This window comes from Patella vulgata, chromosome 2 (assembly GCF_932274485.2).
Source record: "Patella vulgata chromosome 2, xgPatVulg1.2, whole genome shotgun sequence".
Taxonomy (NCBI): Eukaryota; Metazoa; Mollusca; class Gastropoda; family Patellidae; genus Patella; species Patella vulgata.
In genome coordinates this window covers 53,948,360-53,968,972 of record NC_065880.2, presented here as the reverse complement: position 1 = coordinate 53,968,972, position 20,613 = coordinate 53,948,360, and the positions used below count along the sequence as shown (strand labels likewise).

Here is a 20,613-nt window from a genome sequence, read left to right as displayed (position 1 = left end):
TTTCATTGGTCAAAAATATTACGGTCGCTGTTTGTAAACAAATTGTTGATAATAGTGGAATTGTGAACAGACAGAGTGCAGTAAATTACTAAAAAAATGGGAAGCAATCGCGACACGATGACAAGTTTATTTTATATGTAAGAAGTCCCCAATGTGTCGACGAAACTCAAAATAGAATAGCATAGGCCTAGCTCTACTATTACTAAGTGAAGACTGCGATTGGATATATTATTATGTCATAAATAAGCTAAAAATTAATCACATTATGATAATTTAAAACGTGCACGCACCACAATAGCAAAATCGCTCAGACTATCAATACTATCGGTAGTTTGATCAGGGCATTTGTTGCCCAATCGCTCAGACTATCAATACTATCGGTAGTTTGATCAGGGCATTTGTTGCCCAGTGCACCAATTTGGTCCACCAACTGCCCACCACCCAACCAATTCATCCAAAGGCAAAACTGGTGAACCAAGATTTCAGGGAGTAGGGCTATTCTGAGTATTAATATATTCTATAAATCAACCAGAGAAAGCAAATTAAGTTGAATTTACCAAAATGTACTTCATCGTCTTCAGTGAAATCATAAATGGAATTGTGAAAAACAATTTTTGTTCACAACAGCTGGGGGGTTGGATGGCTGAATGGTTAGCACGTGGGTACTGTATCATATGAAGGTCTGTCGCATGATCGAGTTAACTGGCGTGGTTTCGAATCCCCGGGTGTACGTGATCGACAAGGAGTAGGGTTGCCTGTCCAACCTCGTGAGTTTTCTCTGGGTCCTCCGGTTTCCTCCCACTGCTAAAGACCCCTACGCGCAAGCGAATTATAGAAATGAAATTGAACCATGTGTTAGTCCCGAAATGACCTATATAGTTTGTGTCAAGTGGATGTTAACCCCATCTCTCTCTCTCTCTCTCTCTCTCTCTCTCACAACAGCTGATGCCATTTGTACAGTGTTGTTACTCTATTCTGTTTACGATCTCTGTGATATGTTAGTCATGGTCAAGCTATTGGTCCTTTTGATCCGGGAGATGGCGTATGCAAAATGCACCATATCACATCTGATTTTTAAAAAAATCTCTTGTCCTATCAGCGGTAGAGCTCTTAGAGTCACCCAGCTCCCCCCCACCCCCGAACAACGTTACAAGTCCACTTCTCACCCAGGACCCACCTTTCAATCCTTTAAAAAATAGCCTAAATTATAAGGGCATCTGCAGGACTCGTGAATATGTATACTACAAGAATGAGATCTCTCGACTACCAGTCACCTGATCAGCGGTAGAGCTCTAGAGTCACCCAGCTCCCCCCCCCCACCAATAACTCCCTTTCAATCCTTTAAAGAAATTGCCTAAATTAGGGCATCTGCAAGACGCGGGGTGAATATGTATACAACAAGAATGAGATCTCTCGACTACCAGTCTCCTGATCCCTTGGATTATCCTTCATGGATGCATTGATCTAGCCATATTTTTTTAATAATGGAAAATTATATTTAAGTTTTCATTTAGATCAGCCAGAGCAGTGGTTACTGAGATTGGTCACTATGCAGAAATGCTTCATGATGCACCACCACATATAAAAGATCAGTGTTTGAAACTTATGTCAAGAAGAGGCTTGGTTACGGATGAAAATATAGAAATGGTAATAGTGTATCACAAATCAAGATTAAAATACAGATCTATATTTCGTTTTGATTTTTTATACTTTTGATGGTCTACACTACATGAAGATCTGACCAGTTGTAGTTAGGTCGCGTCAGAGGTCTTACGAGCGGCTTTTGACCCTATAACATCAGACATTTGATTAACCAATCAGCATTGATGTTTCTAGTGGATTACCCACATGCCAAAAGCTCGCTGTAACAGACTGTTTCATTGCCTAAACCCTCACATCATCCAGAACACGTCAACGATAACAACTCTTCCAGATCCTAGTGTAGTAAAAACAAATAAAACGAAATTTTGAACTATATAAAAACAAAACGAAATAGGATCTGTGTTTTAATGAGATTGGTAATTATGAATTGTGCGTCACCATGTATAAGGATATGAATTTTAAGCCCCATGAACTCTCCTCCCACAATTACGAGCCTTTGATTCATAATACTTTTGAAACAAATACTATGCTCAAATTGACCATTATTGAAATAGTGTATCACAAATCAAGATCAGTTATTAATTTAAAATTTAAACAGCGTCTAGTGTACATATAAAGAACCATTGGGATTAACAATTATTGAAGAGTAGGCTATTCTGGTAAAATTTCACTCATAGTAGTCATAGCACACTGCATAGTGTATGTCTGTCTTTATCAACCTGGATGAAGCAGAAAATGTAGGACGTTAATCATCGTGTCATTTCATTTCACTCCTAGCAAATAAATTACAATTATATATTTAATCCCTAATTTTATTTACTCAAATAAACATAATGGGCTTATTTTCTAAGATTGTATGTACCCATATTTGATATAAGATTGTATGTACCCATATTTGATATAAGATCATATTATGTACTCATATTTGAAATAAGAATAAATGTAAGCTATTCACATTTGATATAAGATTATATGTACTCATATTTGAAATAAGATTATATATAAGCTTACTCATATTTGATATAATTATAAGATTATATGTACCCATATTTAATATAAGATTATATGTACTTATATTTGAAACAGAGTATGTAGGCTACTCATGTTTGATATAAGATTATATGAACTCATCAGATTATGTATAAGCTTACTACTATTTGATGCATTGTAATATATTTGTATTTGTACTGTTGAATATTTGTATTGTTTTTTAGGTTGTGCATAAAAGATTAAAAACACTTGAACTGAATCTTTGTGAAAATATAACAGACAATGGTTTATACAAGTTAAAGAAAGCGTGTCCTTATTTGTGTAAAATAGATCTTAATTGTACTGCTACAGAAATTCGATCAGCTATCACCTCTGAAGGTAGGTTCATATGATTGATTTCAGAACCCATTTTTGGGAAAAATAGTCTGCCAGTCATATTGACACCCATCCACCAGGAGCAATGATTGTATTATAAAACTCAAATCTGTTATACATACTTCTTCATAGAACAAATACATCAAGTTTTTAAAAAATGAATATTGCAGACCTACCCTTTCCATCACCTGCAATGGTGTGGTAAAGTTGATAGATTGAACCTGCTTAGTTCGGGAAAATAGATTTCTTGATTGACAACACGATAAGGTTTAAATAAGTTTATATAATCCACAAACGACACATGATACAGTTTAAAACAATTAAATGAAACGCGTAAGCGCGTAGTCGATGTTGGTCGATCTAGATGTATTTCAATTCACCATAACCATTAAACACCATTTCTGTTGGTACTACACATAACTATAACACAAAATACATTTATGCTCGACAAGTTGGCCCTGAAAATACAATAGTTGCCATTATCCATATATTCGTAACCAACAGTTCTATTGGCTACACATCCTACAATTTTTACCTTACAGTATTTGAATTACATATATAATTATATATCAAACACTCATGAAACTCACAGTCCACTTGCAGTCATCTATTACAAGAAAGTTAAATTAAATAGCTTACCCATTTGTGGAAAAGAGCCGGTATTGACCTTCACTAAATCTGTAACATGTGGTACTGATGCATGCGTGTAATTTAGTTTTATCCCAGCTAAACTTCTGAATAACCAACCAGGACAAAGAATTACTAATCACCTGATAAACAATATTTCAGAAAGAGACCACCTTCAGAACTATAAAGAGTCCAACGAGTTATCCTTTCAACTATACCAAAAAATATTAAAAGTAAACCCATATAAGAACTAAGACATTTCAACCACTAAAATAAAACACCATAATCCGGACAATACAATTCCAGACCCATACAACTGAAAATCCATCCCCCAAAACATTTTAATGAATTTACATTATCTCACAACCAAAACTATAAACTCACTTATTAAAAACTTCCAACAATCAAGACACTGATCAGGACATTCTTCACCAACATTAATTGACAGAGTCCCAAAATATGACCCTGTTACATACTTCCCCCCACCGTAAAAATGACGTCCCGTCATTTACTTACCAGTAATTAACGACAACAATGCCGTACTAACCTCTGGAGCCATTTTGCTTAAAGAACCTGAAAGATGTAATGAATGAATATAGTTAGCTTTCTCATACCAATCTGACGGATTATTAATTTGAGCCATAACAAAATCACCACTCTGCATCCATTGAGGTTGGTTACATGTTCGGCGAGGTCTTGTTTCAATAGATACATCTGCCGGTAGAGGACTTGGATTATTATCTACGGCGTCACCTGAAACATTAACTTCAATTGATTTTACCTCAGTATTTTCATTACTTACAGATGCGTCATTAGATGCCCCATGAAATATCTCGGTATTGTGATCCCCCTCAACAATATCCTCGATAATTTCATGATCACCTTCCCCTCCTCCCGTAAGAATAACCTCCGGGTAATTCTCATTTACAGGATCATTGGCTTCCACATAACTAAATTCTTCATCAGAACTTGAATCTAATTCAACACATTTTTCCGCAGCTACTTTAGACTCAATTACTATTTTTCGCTTTCTCGGTTTTGGAGTCGGAAAATACACGGGTTCAACGCTATTGATTGATAACAAATTATTTCGATGTAAAGTACGCGATCGTCCACGCCCAGACTCTGGTCTGACCACAAAAACAGGAATTTCCAAATTAGGTTGATCCTCAACAATGTAAACGCCAGGTTCCCATCGATCAGCTAATTTGTGTTTTCCCTGAAACGCTAAAGTACGTACTAAAACACGATCACCAATATCAAGACGAATACCTTTAACTTTCCGATCATATTTTGTCTTCTGTTTTTCTTTACAATTCTCTGATGATTTAATCGCTAATTCATAAGAACGTTGTAACCGTTCCTTTAACGCTTTTACATACGAATGTAATGACACATTAGACACTTCTCGACTCACTCCAAACGCTAAATCTATTGGAAGACGAGGGTGGCGTCCAAACATTAAATAGAAAGGTGAAAATCCAGTGGTTTCATGTCGTGTGCAATTATATGCATGTACAAGAGGTGCTACTTGTATTTTCCAATCATTTTTCTTCTCCGGCGTAAGTGTACCCAGCATATTCAAAAGTGTCCGATTAAATCTTTCACACTGCCCATTACCCATCGGGTGATAAGCTGTGGTGCGGGATTTATCCATACCTACTAAACTACATAATTCTTTAATAATTTTACTCTCAAAATTAGCTCCTTGATCAGAATGTATCCGACTTGGTAAACCATAATGAACTATAAAATTATTGAAAAATACTTCAGCCGTTGTGCGAGCTGTCATATTCCGTGTAGGTATTGCTTGAGCATATTTTGTGAACAGATCTGTAATAACTAGAATATACTGATAATTACCTTTAGATGGTTCTAGTGTTAGAAAATCCATCGCAACAACTTCAAGGGGGTGAGTAGTTTCTATATTCACCAAAGGGGCTCGGATATTTGTAGGAGATTTTCGTCTCAAACAACGTTCACAATTCTTGATCCAAAGTTCAACATCACTTGCCATACCAGGCCAATAAAATCGTTCCCTCATTAATACCATAGTTCTATCTCTACCCATGTGACCAAGATCATCGTGAAGAGCCTGAAATGCTAATTTCCTATAATGACCTGGAAGTACGAGTTGTTCAATTATCTCCCCTTCATGTTCCACAGATCGATATAAAACTCCCTGTTTCAGCTTTAAGTGTTCTAAACGACGACATAATACTTGGACCTCTTTGTTGAACTCCTTGTCAAATGGCTTTATTCCCGACCTTAAATATTTAAGAATAGACAATATAGAGGCATCTTTTGCTTGTTCCTTTCTCCAATCACGTGGTGTCATACCATTTAGACCTAAATTTACCTCCGGCACTAATTCTGGTGATATACTTAAACATTCGGCATAATTACTCGGCTGAATAGAATTACAAATTACATGTACCTGTTCATGTGAAATATATTCCGATTCTTTATGTAATCTTGACAATAAATCGGCGTCCAAATTATTTTTCCCGGGTCTGTATTTTATTTCAAAATCATACGCAGAAAGAGCGGCGAGCCATCTATGACCTGTTGCATCTAATTTAGCGGAAGTCAAAATATAGGTTAATGGATTATTGTCGGTATACACCACAAACTTGTTCCCATACAAATAATCATGAAACTTTTCTGTAACGGCCCATTTTAACCCTAAAAATTCCAATTTATGAGCAGAATAATTTTGTTCCGATTTATTCACACTTCTGCTCGCGTAAGCCACAACTTTCAATAAATTATCTCGTTTCTGATAAAGAACTGCACCCAGACCAGTTTGACAAGCGTCAATATGTAAAACGAATGGTAACGTATAGTCACAGCTTGTAAGAATTGGAGAACTACACAAATGATCCTTTAATTCACAGAATGCATTTTCCTGCTCAATATCCCACTTCCACTTGACGGAAACATTACTTTTATTTTTCTTACCCGTTGTGGGCATCAAAATAGATAAAGGTTTTGATATTTTCGAAAAATCTTTCACAAAACGACGATAATAACCAGCAAATCCAAGAAATTTTCTTACCTCGACAGAATTCAATGGGCGTGGCCATTTTTGGATCACCTCAATTTTCTCTGGATCTGGTTCAATACCCGCTTCGGAGATAACATGTCCAACATAGTTTACACGTCTTTTAAAGAAACTACATTTATCAGGTGCTAATTTTAAATTACACTGACGTAAACGCTCTAAAACCTTATTTAAGCGCTGTAGATGCTCCTCGAATGAATCTGCAAAAATAATCAAATCATCAATATACACTACACATATCGTCAAATGAAGATCTCCTAAGCAATCTTCTAAAAGCCTCTGAAACGTCGCGGGAGAATTACAAAGACCAAAAGGAAGTCTGTTATACTCATAAAAACCAAGCGGACCAATTGTGAAAGCGGTACGCTCCTTATGTTCTTCGGCAACTTCGACCTGGTAATATCCGGACTTCATATCTAACTTTGAATAAAATTTGTTACCTGCTAAATGATCCAATAACTCATCAATTCTGGGAAGAGCGTACGAATCCTTGATCGTTCTATTATTCAATTGTCTGAAATCAGTGCACATGCGTAATTTACCGTTCTTTCTACGACAAAGTACCACGTTTGATGCCCATGGACTATGTGAATTTCTTATAACACCACATGCTAACAACTGCTTTAAATGATCTTTTACTTCAGTAAACATCGATGGAGGTATACGGCGGTGCCGTTGCTTAAACGGTTGTTCATCTATAAGTTCAATTCTGTGTTGTACTCTGGATGTATGTCCCAAGTCCAGATCATTATGTGCGAAAATATCGTCAAAACTTAACAACAGGTTCTTACCTTGAATTATCTCTTCCTCTGATAAATCGCTTTCGTCAATTTCTACTTTATTTAAGACCGAGGCATTGGATCCATCTGAAGTAACTTCGTTATCTTCAATATTTACCGGCTGTAGTTCACACACAATAGCTTTGGGTGAAATAACAATAGTATTTGTAGACACATTTGAAACGTTAACTGAAATATAATCTGTATTATTGTAATCATACATCATTATGGATGGAGAAACATCTAAATCAGATGAAATACTGGAACGTTGACATGGGTGTACCATCACCGACACCTTCGGGTATCGTAACCTTTTATCAACATAACATGGTAACGTTATACGAGAATTTGGACGAACTAGTATCCTATTGACTGAGGCACTTTTCACTATTCCTAAACTGAAATCTCGTTTGACTAATTCTTTTTCTGATAAATCCATACTACGAAAAGATAAATACCAAGAAGTGGTTAATTTCGCTTTTTGGAGAAAAGATTTCCCATGTTCATCTTTACATTGTTTCATCAGAAGAGTCAATACATTTGTTCCAAGTAAAACCGGAACCAATGAATTATATCTACTCACCGGAACTACTAATAAAATACAAGTTATTGTTTCATCTGTCAATTCTGAAAACTGTAAATCTGCTTCAATATATCCTTTATACGGCAATGGTTTACCATCAGCACATTCTATATCCAACATAGTTTTAAGCGGTTGTAAAGGTAAATGTTTTAATTTAGAATTATATAACTCTTCACTTACAGTAGACACAGTTGATCCAGTATCTAAAAGTGCAGTACAACAATTTCCCTCAACTTTAACATTGGCTTCATTAGGTTCACCAACTACAAAATTCGATTTCAACGTCGCTCTGGGAAGTCTCTGCGTGGAGTACCCCAGGGCGCTTCCCTTGGCCTGAGGTTGTGAACGTTTAAAGAACGATTCTGGTTAAATGCTGCTCTGCAACCCAACCTAATATGACCGTACTGACCACAAGCCCAACACTTGGGTCCCGGTCCTTGACTACTACGCCGATTATCCCGGTTATTACTACTAAAATTATTTGACATCTCACCTCTTGAATCATTTCCTTGTGACTGCCATCGTGGAACCTTAGGTCTGTCAACTTTATAAGCTAATTGCGAAACTTGATCCTTCAATCCACTAACTTGTGAAGAAATACTGTGAACTATCCCTTTAAGTTCCTGAAATTCAGAATTAGAAGACTTTGTATGTATCATGTTAAAAGGATTTGGCTTCGAAGTAGCGGTACTCGCTGATAAGTTTCGTTGGTTAACATCATGCTCTATACGGCGAAGTTGAACACGTAGTGTGTCGAAACTTGTTGATTTATCATATTTGTGAGCAGACAAATCACGTAAGTGTGGCAACAATCCACGCCAAAATACATTCCTTAATGTCTCATCGGATTCTTTAGGATCTGGACTACCCTCTCGAGTTACTCTTGCGAATATATCTTCTAACCGGCATGCCCAATCTGTAACCGTTTCAGATGGATATTGTTTAGCACTGTAAAAGAGTCCGATTAAAGATTCTGCTTCTTCACATGTACCGTAAACACTATGCAATTTGGCTAAGACAGTTTTAACATCAACATGCGGACCTAACCGCATTATAACCTTACCGGCCTCCCCTTTAAGTGATCGGCGAATAGCCAACAGTATTACATGGTTATCATATACACCTTCTGAAATTAAACAATCTACTTCGTATCTCCAAAGGTCGTAACTAACTTCACCTTTTCCTGGTTCACCATAAAACATTGACAACTTCGGCATCGGATTAACTGGTGGTCTTGATTTAGTAGACGACTCTGTTTCATCATCCGATTTAACCGGCCACTTACCTTTAGATTTCAAAACATCTTCCATCCACTCAGCAACGTCATCTTCAGTCTTACCTATACGCTTTGGAAAAAGACCCAACTTTCTTAGTGTGTTACCCAAGACCACAACTTCTTCCTCCGACATATTCAAACCAATCAACTGACCAAACTACTCTAAACTCTACATAAAAAAAACTCCACTGTTGATAAAATAAAGACAATACAAGTTATAGTGTTACTGGGATAACTGTTATATATTTTAGTATAATGCAATGTGTATTGAATGATGTTCTAAGATTATCAATAGTTACGGAATTTTATGCCCTAACTTATTTAAACTTGACCTATTTATTTATTAGTGCTGTCAACATCCATACTTACAACCATACATACCAGGTTTACCGACACTAAAAATAAATGAAAACAAACAAATTAACACTAAATTAATCAAATTAACACTAAATTAATCAATAGTTCATAATATTAATGTTCAATATTCACTGTTACACAGTTCCAATCTTCATCCAGAATCTGTTATAATTTCAGTTCCAGTGGTTAAACACTGTCACAAAGTCACGAGAATTCAAGCTTGATGATAATGTGCATATAAATTTGAATGTCAGTAATTAAACGCCATCGGATTCACTTTAAAGTCTAACGATAAGTTAATTGAAAACTAAACAGTTCAACTTGTTACTGGTACAACCAAGAAAATCTACTCCCCCTGGTGCCTCCATTATTGCAGACCTACCCTTTCCATCACCTGCAATGGTGTGGTAAAGTTGATAGATTGAACCTGCTTAGTTCGGGAAAATAGATTTCTTGATTGACAACACGATAAGGTTTAAATAAGTTTATATAATCCACAAACGACACATGATACAGTTTAAAACAATTAAATGAAACGCGTAAGCGCGTAGTCGATGTTGGTCGATCTAGATGTATTTCAATTCACCATAACCATTAAACACCATTTCTGTTGGTACTACACATAACTATAACACAAAATACATTTATGCTCGACAAGTTGGCCCTGAAAATACAATAGTTGCCATTATCCATATATTCGTAACCAACAGTTCTATTGGCTACACATCCTACAATTTTTACCTTACAGTATTTGAATTACATATATAATTATATATCAAACACTCATGAAACTCACAGTCCACTTGCAGTCATCTATTACAAGAAAGTTAAATTAAATAGCTTACCCATTTGTGGAAAAGAGCCGGTATTGACCTTCACTAAATCTGTAACATGTGGTACTGATGCATGCGTGTAATTTAGTTTTATCCCAGCTAAACTTCTGAATAACCAACCAGGACAAAGAATTACTAATCACCTGATAAACAATATTTCAGAAAGAGACCACCTTCAGAACTATAAAGAGTCCAACGAGTTATCCTTTCAACTATACCAAAAAATATTAAAAGTAAACCCATATAAGAACTAAGACATTTCAACCACTAAAATAAAACACCATAATCCGGACAATACAATTCCAGACCCATACAACTGAAAATCCATCCCCCAAAACATTTTAATGAATTTACATTATCTCACAACCAAAACTATAAACTCACTTATTAAAAACTTCCAACAATCAAGACACTGATCAGGACATTCTTCACCAACATTAATTGACAGAGTCCCAAAATATGACCCTGTTACATGAATACAATCAAGCCATACAAACGTTGGATGGAGTGGTTGTATCCGACCAATTCATCATACAAATCAAATTGTTTTATATTCGACGACATCGTACTTCATATCATATCTTTGACTTGGCAATCAAAATTCCTGTTCATTTTTAAAGATCGCTTCTTGAAGTTCTGTACATCAAAAGAGAACGTCTAGCCCACATTTGTTGTGTTCCAGGGGGTTGGATGGTCGAATGGTTAGCACATGCGCGCTGTATCATAAGGTCTGTCATTGAGTCAACTGGCATGGTTTAGATTCCCCGGTTGTACGTGACAAGGAGTAGGGTCCCCTGTCCAACCTTGTGGGTTTCCTCCCGCTGCTAAAGACCTCTACACGGAACTGAATTATTGAAATAAAATTATATTATGTTTTAGTCCCGAAACTACCTAGTTTGTGTTGAATGGACGTTAAACCCCATTTTTTTCTCTGTCTCTTGTTTTGTTCCTCAATTGATTATACTCTTCCTCAACGAACACAGCTAATGCCACATGTTTTAAACATTCTTCCTGAAATAACACCATTTTGATCAGTTACTAAGATTGAGCACATGATACAGCACATGTATGGATTGGTTGTAAATTGCAAGCAAATTTTTTTGTTGTTTTTTTTTTTAAAAAACCCAAAAAAACCCCAGCAAACCCTAGCCTATGGAATATGTTGACATTTTCAGTTACCAAGCCATCTCTACAAAAAATTAATCCTCCCTCAATTTTGGTAGTTTTCCACTGTAAATTACTAATAGTAACCAAAGAATGACTGGAAATCTTTATGAACATCTCAAATACTTTGACCTTCATGTTTGCATGGTCAGTTGTGAAGCTCTTGCTAATACCTTATACTCAAATTTTTACTAAATGCATGCCCAATATAGCATAAACGTCTTTCTCTCTCCCCATAGAAAAAGGGTTAAGTTTATCTGTCCCAAATTTCTTTTATTTTATGATTCTGGTTATGTTCGTGAGATGTATTAACAGAGGTCATTATTTATTATTATATAAATTCCAGGTATAAGAAGTTTAGCTCAGTCTTGTCCACATCTGCAGATAGTGTTTTTGAGAAAGTGTGATAATATAACAGATGATGGTGTTATCGCTTTAACAACAAATTGTCGACATTTACAACACTTGAATTTACGAGGCTGTACGCAACTGACTGATAGATCAATGATAACTATTGCAGATAATCTATCATTTTTATCATCTTTAAATGTATCGATGACTCAGGTAGATATATCTCATTTATTTGAATAAAATAACAACCATCTCATGGTATTTGGTGAGCCTTTGTAGATAGCATAGATGACTAAGCTGCTGCCTTGATGCAGTGGCAGTATTAAAAACCGACATTTGGACACTATGGATTTATTTTTAAATGTACACATGTAATGTGAATATAGTGTATAACAGACTTATACACCACGCCAATCTGATTAAAACACAGATCCTATTTTGTTTTGTTTTAATAGTTCATAAATTTTGTTTTGCTTGTCTTTACTACACTAGGATCTGGAAGGCTTGTTATTTAACTCGTGTTCTGCTTTAAATGAGGGGTCAGCCAATCAAATGGTCTGTCGAATCGAGTGCTTGATTTTTTTTGCGCGGACTGTGGGTAGAAATTAGCAGCGATAGAAATCAAAACAAAGCAAAGCAGCCACTTGCAACATCGATCGATTCTGACGCCTGACGTGAACTCCCCATTTAAACTTGTTAGATCTACATGTAGTGTAGGCAATCGAAAGTATAAAAAACGAAACGAAATATAGATCTGTATTTTAATTAGATTGACACCTTGCCCACGACTTGACAAGTCAGGGGTGTTAGAGGAATTATAATCCCTGGTTTATCGTTTTTATTTTAATAAATGGTTTTATAAACAATGTACATTATCAAACCCACCCACGCATATGTATCACTTTATCACCAGTATATAAATGTGCTATAAGAAAATAATTAAATGTTTTTGTGAATTATTATAGATAACAGATGAAGGTGTTTACAGATTAGTTAGTGGTGACTGTAAAAACACATTAAAGGTAAAACATATATTGGCTTCAATATTACTGTCATTTAGACATACACTGTGAAAGTAAATCATTTACTTCCTGTAAAGGTCAAGGCCTGTGATGAAATGTACAGGACCAGATTTAGCACACATTTTGACACCCCCATTATATATGATCTGTCTTTATATACTATTTATTCTCTGAAGCACTGGATATCTTTCACTCTTGGATCCTATCTGGAGATGAGATGTAGATGTCTGTCATTATGATTGATTGTAGACATTGAGATTATATGTTATATAATTAGCTTGATAAGCAGACCTGAAGACAATAGTAGACCATCAGTTTTAAAATATTTTAATTAAAATTATGATAATTTATAAATTTTTATAAGAAGGGAAATTGTTACAAATAACCCAGTTTAGATGAGTTAAACAACGGAAGGTGACTTTGAAAGAGAGAGAGCTGGAAATATTATAGTGGTTAGAAAGTTAGATTTGTGATTGTATGTTCAATTTTCATTGTGCATTTCAGATCAGGTACAAATATTGCAAAAATGTGGATGTTACAAAAATCACCACTTGTTGTTAAAGTGGTGATTTTCACATCTACATTTTTAAAAGAATATCGCATTAGGTTTGGTATCATAAGACGAGGGTTAGGAATTTAGTCCTTAATATTAGTCATTTAAATGATGGGTAATGGCCGAAGACTGTCCATTATGTAAATAGAAAGAACAACTGAACGAACATGCCACAAAAATAATGGATAGATTCTTAAAACAACATGCACATGAATGCATGTGACAAAACACTCCAGCCATATAATGCAAGCATACACAGACAATCCAAAATATGGAGACATGTTTATAACACAGTCGAAAACAAATATTAATGATGAGAATATTTGTGATAAGCATTTGGATACTGATTACATTTGGTGATGTAGGCCTACTCGATATGGAAGATAGTAGCCGTAAAAATTGTGATATTCTTATTATGGGCGATAATAGTCGTCAAAGTTGTGATTGAAAGGATGCTCACGAAAATGATTTAGATATTGATAATATTTTTAGTATTGTGGTTAATATATGGAGGGTACTAGCCATCCAAATTATAAGTGACAGTGACACAGTACAGGATCAAGGGCACAAACCAATTCAAACTCAACCGTCATTATGTGTAACAGTTTTTAAAATCGGATAAAATTTGTGACTTGTGTAGGTTGGATAAGCTGAAACACGTTTTTTTGTTCAATCAGGGGCCATAATCCAGGAATTTAGGGTCCGATTTGTACCCAAATTGCAAAGAAACGAGATCTTTGGGTTATAAACATACATGTTCCGTTTCATCAAAATGGGAAAAAATTGTGACCGCTAGTGTGTAAAATCAGGGGCTATAATCCATGAAGTTACAGTCCCATACAAGCCAACTATCGAAAGGAACCGAGATTGTTGGGATATAAACTATATTTCAAGTTATAACCTGTAGGGTGTCCACAAACAAAATGTGAACGGATGGATGATGTCCGGACAGACATAGACAACGTCAATATATACGTCCACATTTTCATGTGGACGTATAAATTGTGTCATCGTTCAAGTGTCGAACATACTTATAAACAGACCAGTGACATACAACAGGCGGATTTAAATGGAATTCTTTATGGAGGAAAGAAACCAAAAGTCGCGTAAATGTGTAAATTCTACACATGGACAAACACATTAATTCAACATTTGGTCATGTGACATTTCGATAACTATGAGTAATTTTATGCACTGTAATTTAAGCCTGTCCAACCTCATGGGTTTTCTCCGGGTCCTCCGGTTTCCTCCCACAGCTAAAGACCCCTACGTGCAAGCGAGTTATTGAAATAAAATTGAACCATGTGTTAGTCCCGAAATGACCTAGTTTGTGTCAAGTGGACGTTAAACCCCATTTCTCTCTCTCTCTCTCTGTAATTTAATTTGTTCACCGAATAAATCCCAAAATACATCCCAAAATCGTCTATTATTAGTAAAACTGTCCATTATTCAATAAATAATGGACAGTTTTATAAATAATAGACGATTGTTTAAGAAAAGCGCACATTATCCTAAATACTGGTTAAAAAACATCAAAGGGTGACGTCATATCTATGTTTTAATATCTGTAAATAACACAAGAGATTGTTTATATTTGTCTATCTTGTTTATTTTGTAAGGAATTAGATATAAGTAGTTGTATAGAATTAACAGATGAAGCTGTAGAAGGTGTTACTCAGTGCTGTAAACAAATTTCTATATTAATATTCCATGGTTGCCCTAAAATGACAGGTTAGTTTTGAATTTCCATCTTTGAATCAAAAAACAAAAATATAAAAATGCTTTTAGACCCCAGGCTCCCCAGCATATTTCTAATTTCATTTCAAATATTTAATGGCTAGCAAGCTCAATTGATATAGTCCTTCCATGGCGATATAAAAGGATCTATCCTTTAACAAAGTTTCCAGTGTTCATTATTCGTGACAGCTAAAACCATGGTTGTGATGGACAAAATATAATAACAAACAGAGGTGACGTGATAAAAAGTGAATTCTTTTAGATTTTTCTTGTATATCTAGAAATTTGTTCTATGCCATATGGTAAAGCATTTGCACAGTATAACTCATTCTATTAAGATATAAAAGTAACTGGTGTTCAACAAATTTAAGGCATTAAACAAAATCAAAGAAAAAAGAAAATCAAATCATGAACAAGTATTTCACTTACCAGTTTTAACTTATAAACCTATTCACTATAGATTTAATTTCTATTTCAATAACCTCTTCTTTTTGCCTACATCAGATTTACAGCTTTTGGCCTTGTCCTAGTTGTTCACATTAGTTTTTTGGGTATTGACAGTCATTAAAAGTAGCTACTCAATCCACTTGTTAGCAATTAGTGCATTTTTTAATTATTTCCAATAAAAGTATGTAAATTTGGTAGACACCCAATAGAAAAATACTGGATTTCCAGAAAGACATCCAGGACATAAATGTATGGGGATTACTAACGGGCAGCCTGTCTGATTGCTGTCTGTTTGAATGACATAGGGAGGGCTCGTTTTGTTGATAGAATAACTAACTGTGAGAACAATGGGACTTTTAAGTACTGCAGACTTTGCTATTAAACAACAGAAAAATAACTTGACAGATGATAATCCACAAATTTACTTAGACTGCGATATTTATGGTAAATAGACAGCAGGTAATGACAAATACAAGCGAAAAAAATAGATCCTCCCTTCAATAGACTTTTACAGCTTGGCGCAGTTTTTTGGGGGGTTTTTTGATTAAATTATTTTGTGAGGGAGATTTGGAGCAAATGTTTGATAGATAAATTATTTTGAATATGTTTTTAGTTAAAATATATCATAAATTCACACAGTTTGTACGTAGGAAGGCATCTTTAACATTTAATTTTTTCTCATTTAGTTGGCATTATGAAATGGATTTTTTAGATCATTGAAAATACAGTATATTTTGGAATCAATTAATCTTAAATTTGTATTTTAAAATTTATTATAGAACAAGCAAGAATAGCATTAGAAGAATTAGCACATAGACAGGGAACCAAGATAAAACAACTGACCTTTACGGTTTATTAGAAACTTTATGAACAGAAACTGTTTTATGTGCCCACATTTCAGTGTGGGCATATTATATGTTGTCTCCCTATCTCGTTATGAACGTGATAGAGGCCGCAATTTTTAATGGCTTATTTTCAAATTTGGTGTGAAGCATTCATGAGAGAATGAACCCTGGTAATTTTCCATATTCCTACACAGATAAGAAACAAAATTAAAGAGAGGTACTTCCTGTCACCCTATGGCGATATTAACATATTGGATAATCATGGATATAAAGCTTTACAATTGTTTTTGTGTGATCTTCTTGATTGATTGGCATATATGTGCGGAATCGGCTTGAACAGTTGTAATTGGTTCTTATCACAGTTGTAATTGGTTTTTTTATCACAATTGTAATGAAATGTACAAAGTTTCTGTATTGTGGTAAATCATTGTGGACATTCATAGACAAAATTCGCAATGGTGTGACAGGATGGTTTTTCGGCATAAAGTTATGTATTCAGAATGTGGTCACATTGTAATTTATGTTACACAAAGAACTGTATTTTATATACTATGGTCCAACTGTTAAAACAGCGTAAATTCCCTCTCATTGAGAACCGTTAATTGTTTTGTTGGATAGTACCTCACTTTCAACGGTCAGCACATATAATATTAAGGCCCCTTTGTTTAATTTAACCTATTTTCTTGATGGTGATTACATGTATATTAGTGTTTTTTCTAAATGTATGCTATAAATCAATTGATGTATTGTTGTGAACAATAATTGTACATAGGCATATTTATTAAGGAGAATTTGTATTTGTTTGTTAATGAATTTCATATTTATTTTCTGTTGACCTATTTTCTTTTTTCATAAACTGAAAGTAGATTTAGTGCTGTTAGACAGTTAGTATTGTATTATATTTTAAGATAATGTTTATTAAAAGTATTTATTATAAAGACATTTTACATGCATTGCCATTTGTTAAGTAATTATGAGGACGAATATATCTTTAGAACATACTCTCCTAACAATGACACCTTTCACGTAACATTACTAAACGTCGGTTATTTTGCATTAAAATGGAGTAGTCTCCCCTGCATTATTCTGTCCAAAATAATTTCTGAATGGCTGATCACAATCCAATTGCAGATTATGTTTTTTTACAATTTTAAGAATTTGCACATTAGAGTGCTGGCATTTTTCATCTTGTAGTTCACATGCATATTATGTATTAAAGAATTAGGTAGTGAATTTCAATTGTTTTATAATTAAGTAGAGGATGATGCCACAAAGTCACAAGTGCCTACACTTGTTTCAATATATTACTTTTAATGTCTCGATCTCGACCATTAAACCACACATACTTGACAGTTCATGTTATCAAAATCAAAAATTTATCACTTACAATATCTAGCCATTCGTCTGATGTCCTTACCACAAAGGAAATGAAAGGTTATTAATTAATTTTTTAAAATATATGTAGCCAGCCACATAATCACCTTTTAATTGGATAAGTCCTTACATATCATTGTGAGGACTGTGCGTTACATGTCATTGCCAGGGTCGATGCGTTATAATGTCATCGTCAGGATTGTGCGTTACATGTCATTGTCAGCTAGGATATGCGTTACATGTCATTGTCAGGGTGGATGCGTTATAATTGGGTCACTTCAAGTCCTGTTTATCGCCAGTTAGATCAGTGTAGCATTGGTGTAACGCTGTGCTAACTCAAGCTCAGAACCCCCCCCCCCCCCCTCTGTATTTGAAATCAATCCGAGTTAAGGTCTGTGGTGTTGAGGTCGTGTTAAACATGGATATATTTACACAACATGAACACCAGTGACTAACTGTGTTACCCAAACACTAACTTATACCTGAGCCCCTCAGTTTGTCTATATTTTCAATATCAATTTCCCGATTTAAGAAACAAATTTACATGAAAAAAATATAAAGACAAGGAGCTGTGTGCAATATTATTTCTAATTACTTAAAAACTTGTTAGATATTAATAACTTGATAAAAGTTATTATCTTGTTAAAAATAACTATACCACTCCCCTAGGGGTTACTTAACTTCCCCAATTACCTTTCTTTTGGTGTTGCAAGCTCATGCAAAGAATTGAAAGCGTTAGAACAGAAGCAAAAACAATTGTGTAACATTTAAAAATAACACTAGTTTTATAGGTGTTGTTTTATTTTCCACCAGTGTTAACACTGGTATTAAACTAGTTTAGACACTGGTGTAAACAAGTGTTAAATCGAGGGGCTCAGGTTAAGGCACTAAAAAGAACACCAGTTATACACCACTACAACACAACCTTAACACAAGTGTAACCCGGGACTTGAATTGACCCATTGTCAGGATTATGTGTTAACGTTATTGTCGGGGTGGTGATTTATTTGTCGGCGTCAGGGTGGATGCGTTACATGTTATTGTCAGGGTGGTGTGTTATATGTCAATGTCAGGGTGGGTGCGTTATATGTCTTTGTCATGGTGGGTGCGCTGTCATTATTGATAAAATGACAAAAATAATGAGCAGTTGCTGGCATGAAATAGCCGTAAAGTGTTAAGTATTTATTTTCTAAAATTCGGAGCTTAATATCTGATTAAGGTTCCGAAACATTATGCTGATTCGGGCGGTTGCAAATGAATACATTTCAACGTAATAGTACTATTGGGATAAATTACAAAATGAAATTTTAAAAATCATTTCATATTCGAGGCATGCATCAAACGCAGCACTGTTGGATTTTCTCTGCGAAAACAACACCAAGACCGATTTATATGACTTGAGAAATGAAGACTTGATCTCCACATATCGTTTCTTTACAATCTTCATTCAAAATAAAGAAGGGCTCAGATATTAAAAGGGGTTGTTAAACCAGTCAGATAGGAAATGAATTGAAATGGGGTTTAAAGATACTTTCCCAGAAAAGTATTTATCGGGTGGTTATTTTCAATAAAACGCACATGGGGCAAGCACTCGGCAAAATTGTCAGGGTATCACTAACTGGCAACCCGACTGTTATCTGCCAGCTTATTGTGTGCCAGCCTAAGTGAGGGAGCGGTTGTTATTTCTTGATCAAATGGTTAGGCGGTTTTGGGAACATTGGGGGGTGTCAACGTACAAGACTCTGCATATAAACGGCGGAAAATGAAGTTGACAGACATAATTAAGAATTTACTTAGGCCTCAATATGTATGGTAAATGTACAGTAAGTAATGATAAATACATTCTGAAAAATGGACCCTCCCACAATGAAGCTAAGTTGACAGATATTGCGTCTAACAACAGCTTACTTAAAGCTATAAGTATCCCCGGCGAATACAAAGTTTTGAGAGGGAATTGAAGCAAATTTTTGATAGACTGGTTACTTTGAATATGATTTTAGTCCAAATATATCATCAAATCACAAAGTTTGTACGCGGGAATGTATCTTTAACACCCAACCGTACTAATGAAAAAGTGCATACGCCATGAAGTGTGCTATGATCTATGCGACAGCCTACCTCCTTTTCGAATTCCAACTATCAGGGGTTCTTTTACAGAGGGCCTCGTTTTTGTCCCTGTCGTATGACTAGACACTGTTCCGTGCCAGCTGGTGTGAATGATTTAAGTTTCAGATATAAACGAGTACGAATAAAAACTTTAAAAGAGGTGCTTTTTTGATAACTGGTCAAGATAATGTTTGCATTTAAATAAAACTGTTCATTTTAGGTTTTGTCCCGTCATTATAAAGTAAGTGCCGGAGTTAAACCGATTAACCTGGTATATAAGACATTGTCAAGTCATCCCATTTACATTATTATAATTAGCTCCTGCGTTTACTTTATGTTGAAATTGCAGTAAGGCATCATTAGGACAAGTTCCCCCCTCCCCCTCCCCCCAAGTTTTACCAAAAATATACTCGCATAATATAACATATTGGTGACAGACATGGTCCAGGTCAAATATAATGACGAATTTGGCTTAATACAACGCTTAAACACTATCCACAATTGCAATTCCGTTCGTAACAGATGTGA

General features: G+C 35.1%; 2 protein-coding genes across 5 annotated transcripts; one reads left to right on the top strand and one right to left on the bottom strand.

Moving 5' to 3' along the window:
- Positions 1 to 12: 12 nt before the first annotated feature.
- On the top strand, positions 13 to 17,838 carry LOC126811915 (protein AMN1 homolog). 4 transcript variants are annotated; one of them, XM_050537970.2, is made up of 7 exons: positions 13 to 137; positions 1,515 to 1,647; positions 2,817 to 2,970; positions 11,997 to 12,214; positions 12,967 to 13,023; positions 15,196 to 15,307; positions 16,540 to 17,838. In XM_050537970.2, the coding sequence occupies exons 1-7, from the start codon at positions 97 to 99 to the stop codon at positions 16,617 to 16,619; spliced, it is 795 nt and encodes a 264-aa protein (XP_050393927.1). In that variant the 5' UTR covers positions 13 to 96; the 3' UTR covers positions 16,620 to 17,838. The 4 variants fall into 4 exon arrangements, with proteins under 4 accessions (XP_050393927.1, XP_050393930.1, XP_050393929.1 ...); XM_050537973.2 differs by having other exon boundaries at positions 19 to 137; positions 1,520 to 1,647; XM_050537972.2 differs by having other exon boundaries at positions 19 to 137; positions 1,504 to 1,647.
- On the bottom strand, positions 3,231 to 10,961 carry LOC130010694 (uncharacterized). The gene is made up of 3 exons (XM_056098561.1): positions 8,514 to 10,961; positions 4,111 to 4,167; positions 3,231 to 3,425 (listed from the first exon to the last, which is right to left on the bottom strand). Exons 1-3 carry the CDS (start codon positions 9,427 to 9,429, stop codon positions 3,406 to 3,408), a joined length of 993 nt encoding a protein of 330 aa, XP_055954536.1. The 5' UTR covers positions 9,430 to 10,961; the 3' UTR covers positions 3,231 to 3,405.
- Positions 17,839 to 20,613: the final 2,775 nt, after the last annotated feature.

Coding starts and splice junctions, on each gene's coding strand:
- LOC126811915 (XM_050537970.2), top strand. CDS start 97: ATGGGAAGCAATCGCGACACGATGACAAGTTTATTTTATAT. Junction 13,024..15,195: donor ACTGTAAAAACACATTAAAG/GTAAAACATATA, acceptor TTATTTTGTAAG/GAATTAGATATAAGTAGTTG. Junction 15,308..16,539: donor TGGTTGCCCTAAAATGACAG/GTTAGTTTTGAA, acceptor AATTTATTATAG/AACAAGCAAGAATAGCATTA.
- LOC130010694 (XM_056098561.1), bottom strand. CDS start 9,429: ATGTCGGAGGAAGAAGTTGTGGTCTTGGGTAACACACTAAGAAAGTTG. Junction 4,168..8,513: donor ACAAGGAAATGATTCAAGAG/GTGAGATGTCAA, acceptor TACATCTTTCAG/GTTCTTTAAGCAAAATGGCT. Junction 3,426..4,110: donor ATTGTTGTCGTTAATTACTG/GTAAGTAAATGA, acceptor TTGTATTTTCAG/GGCCAACTTGTCGAGCATAA.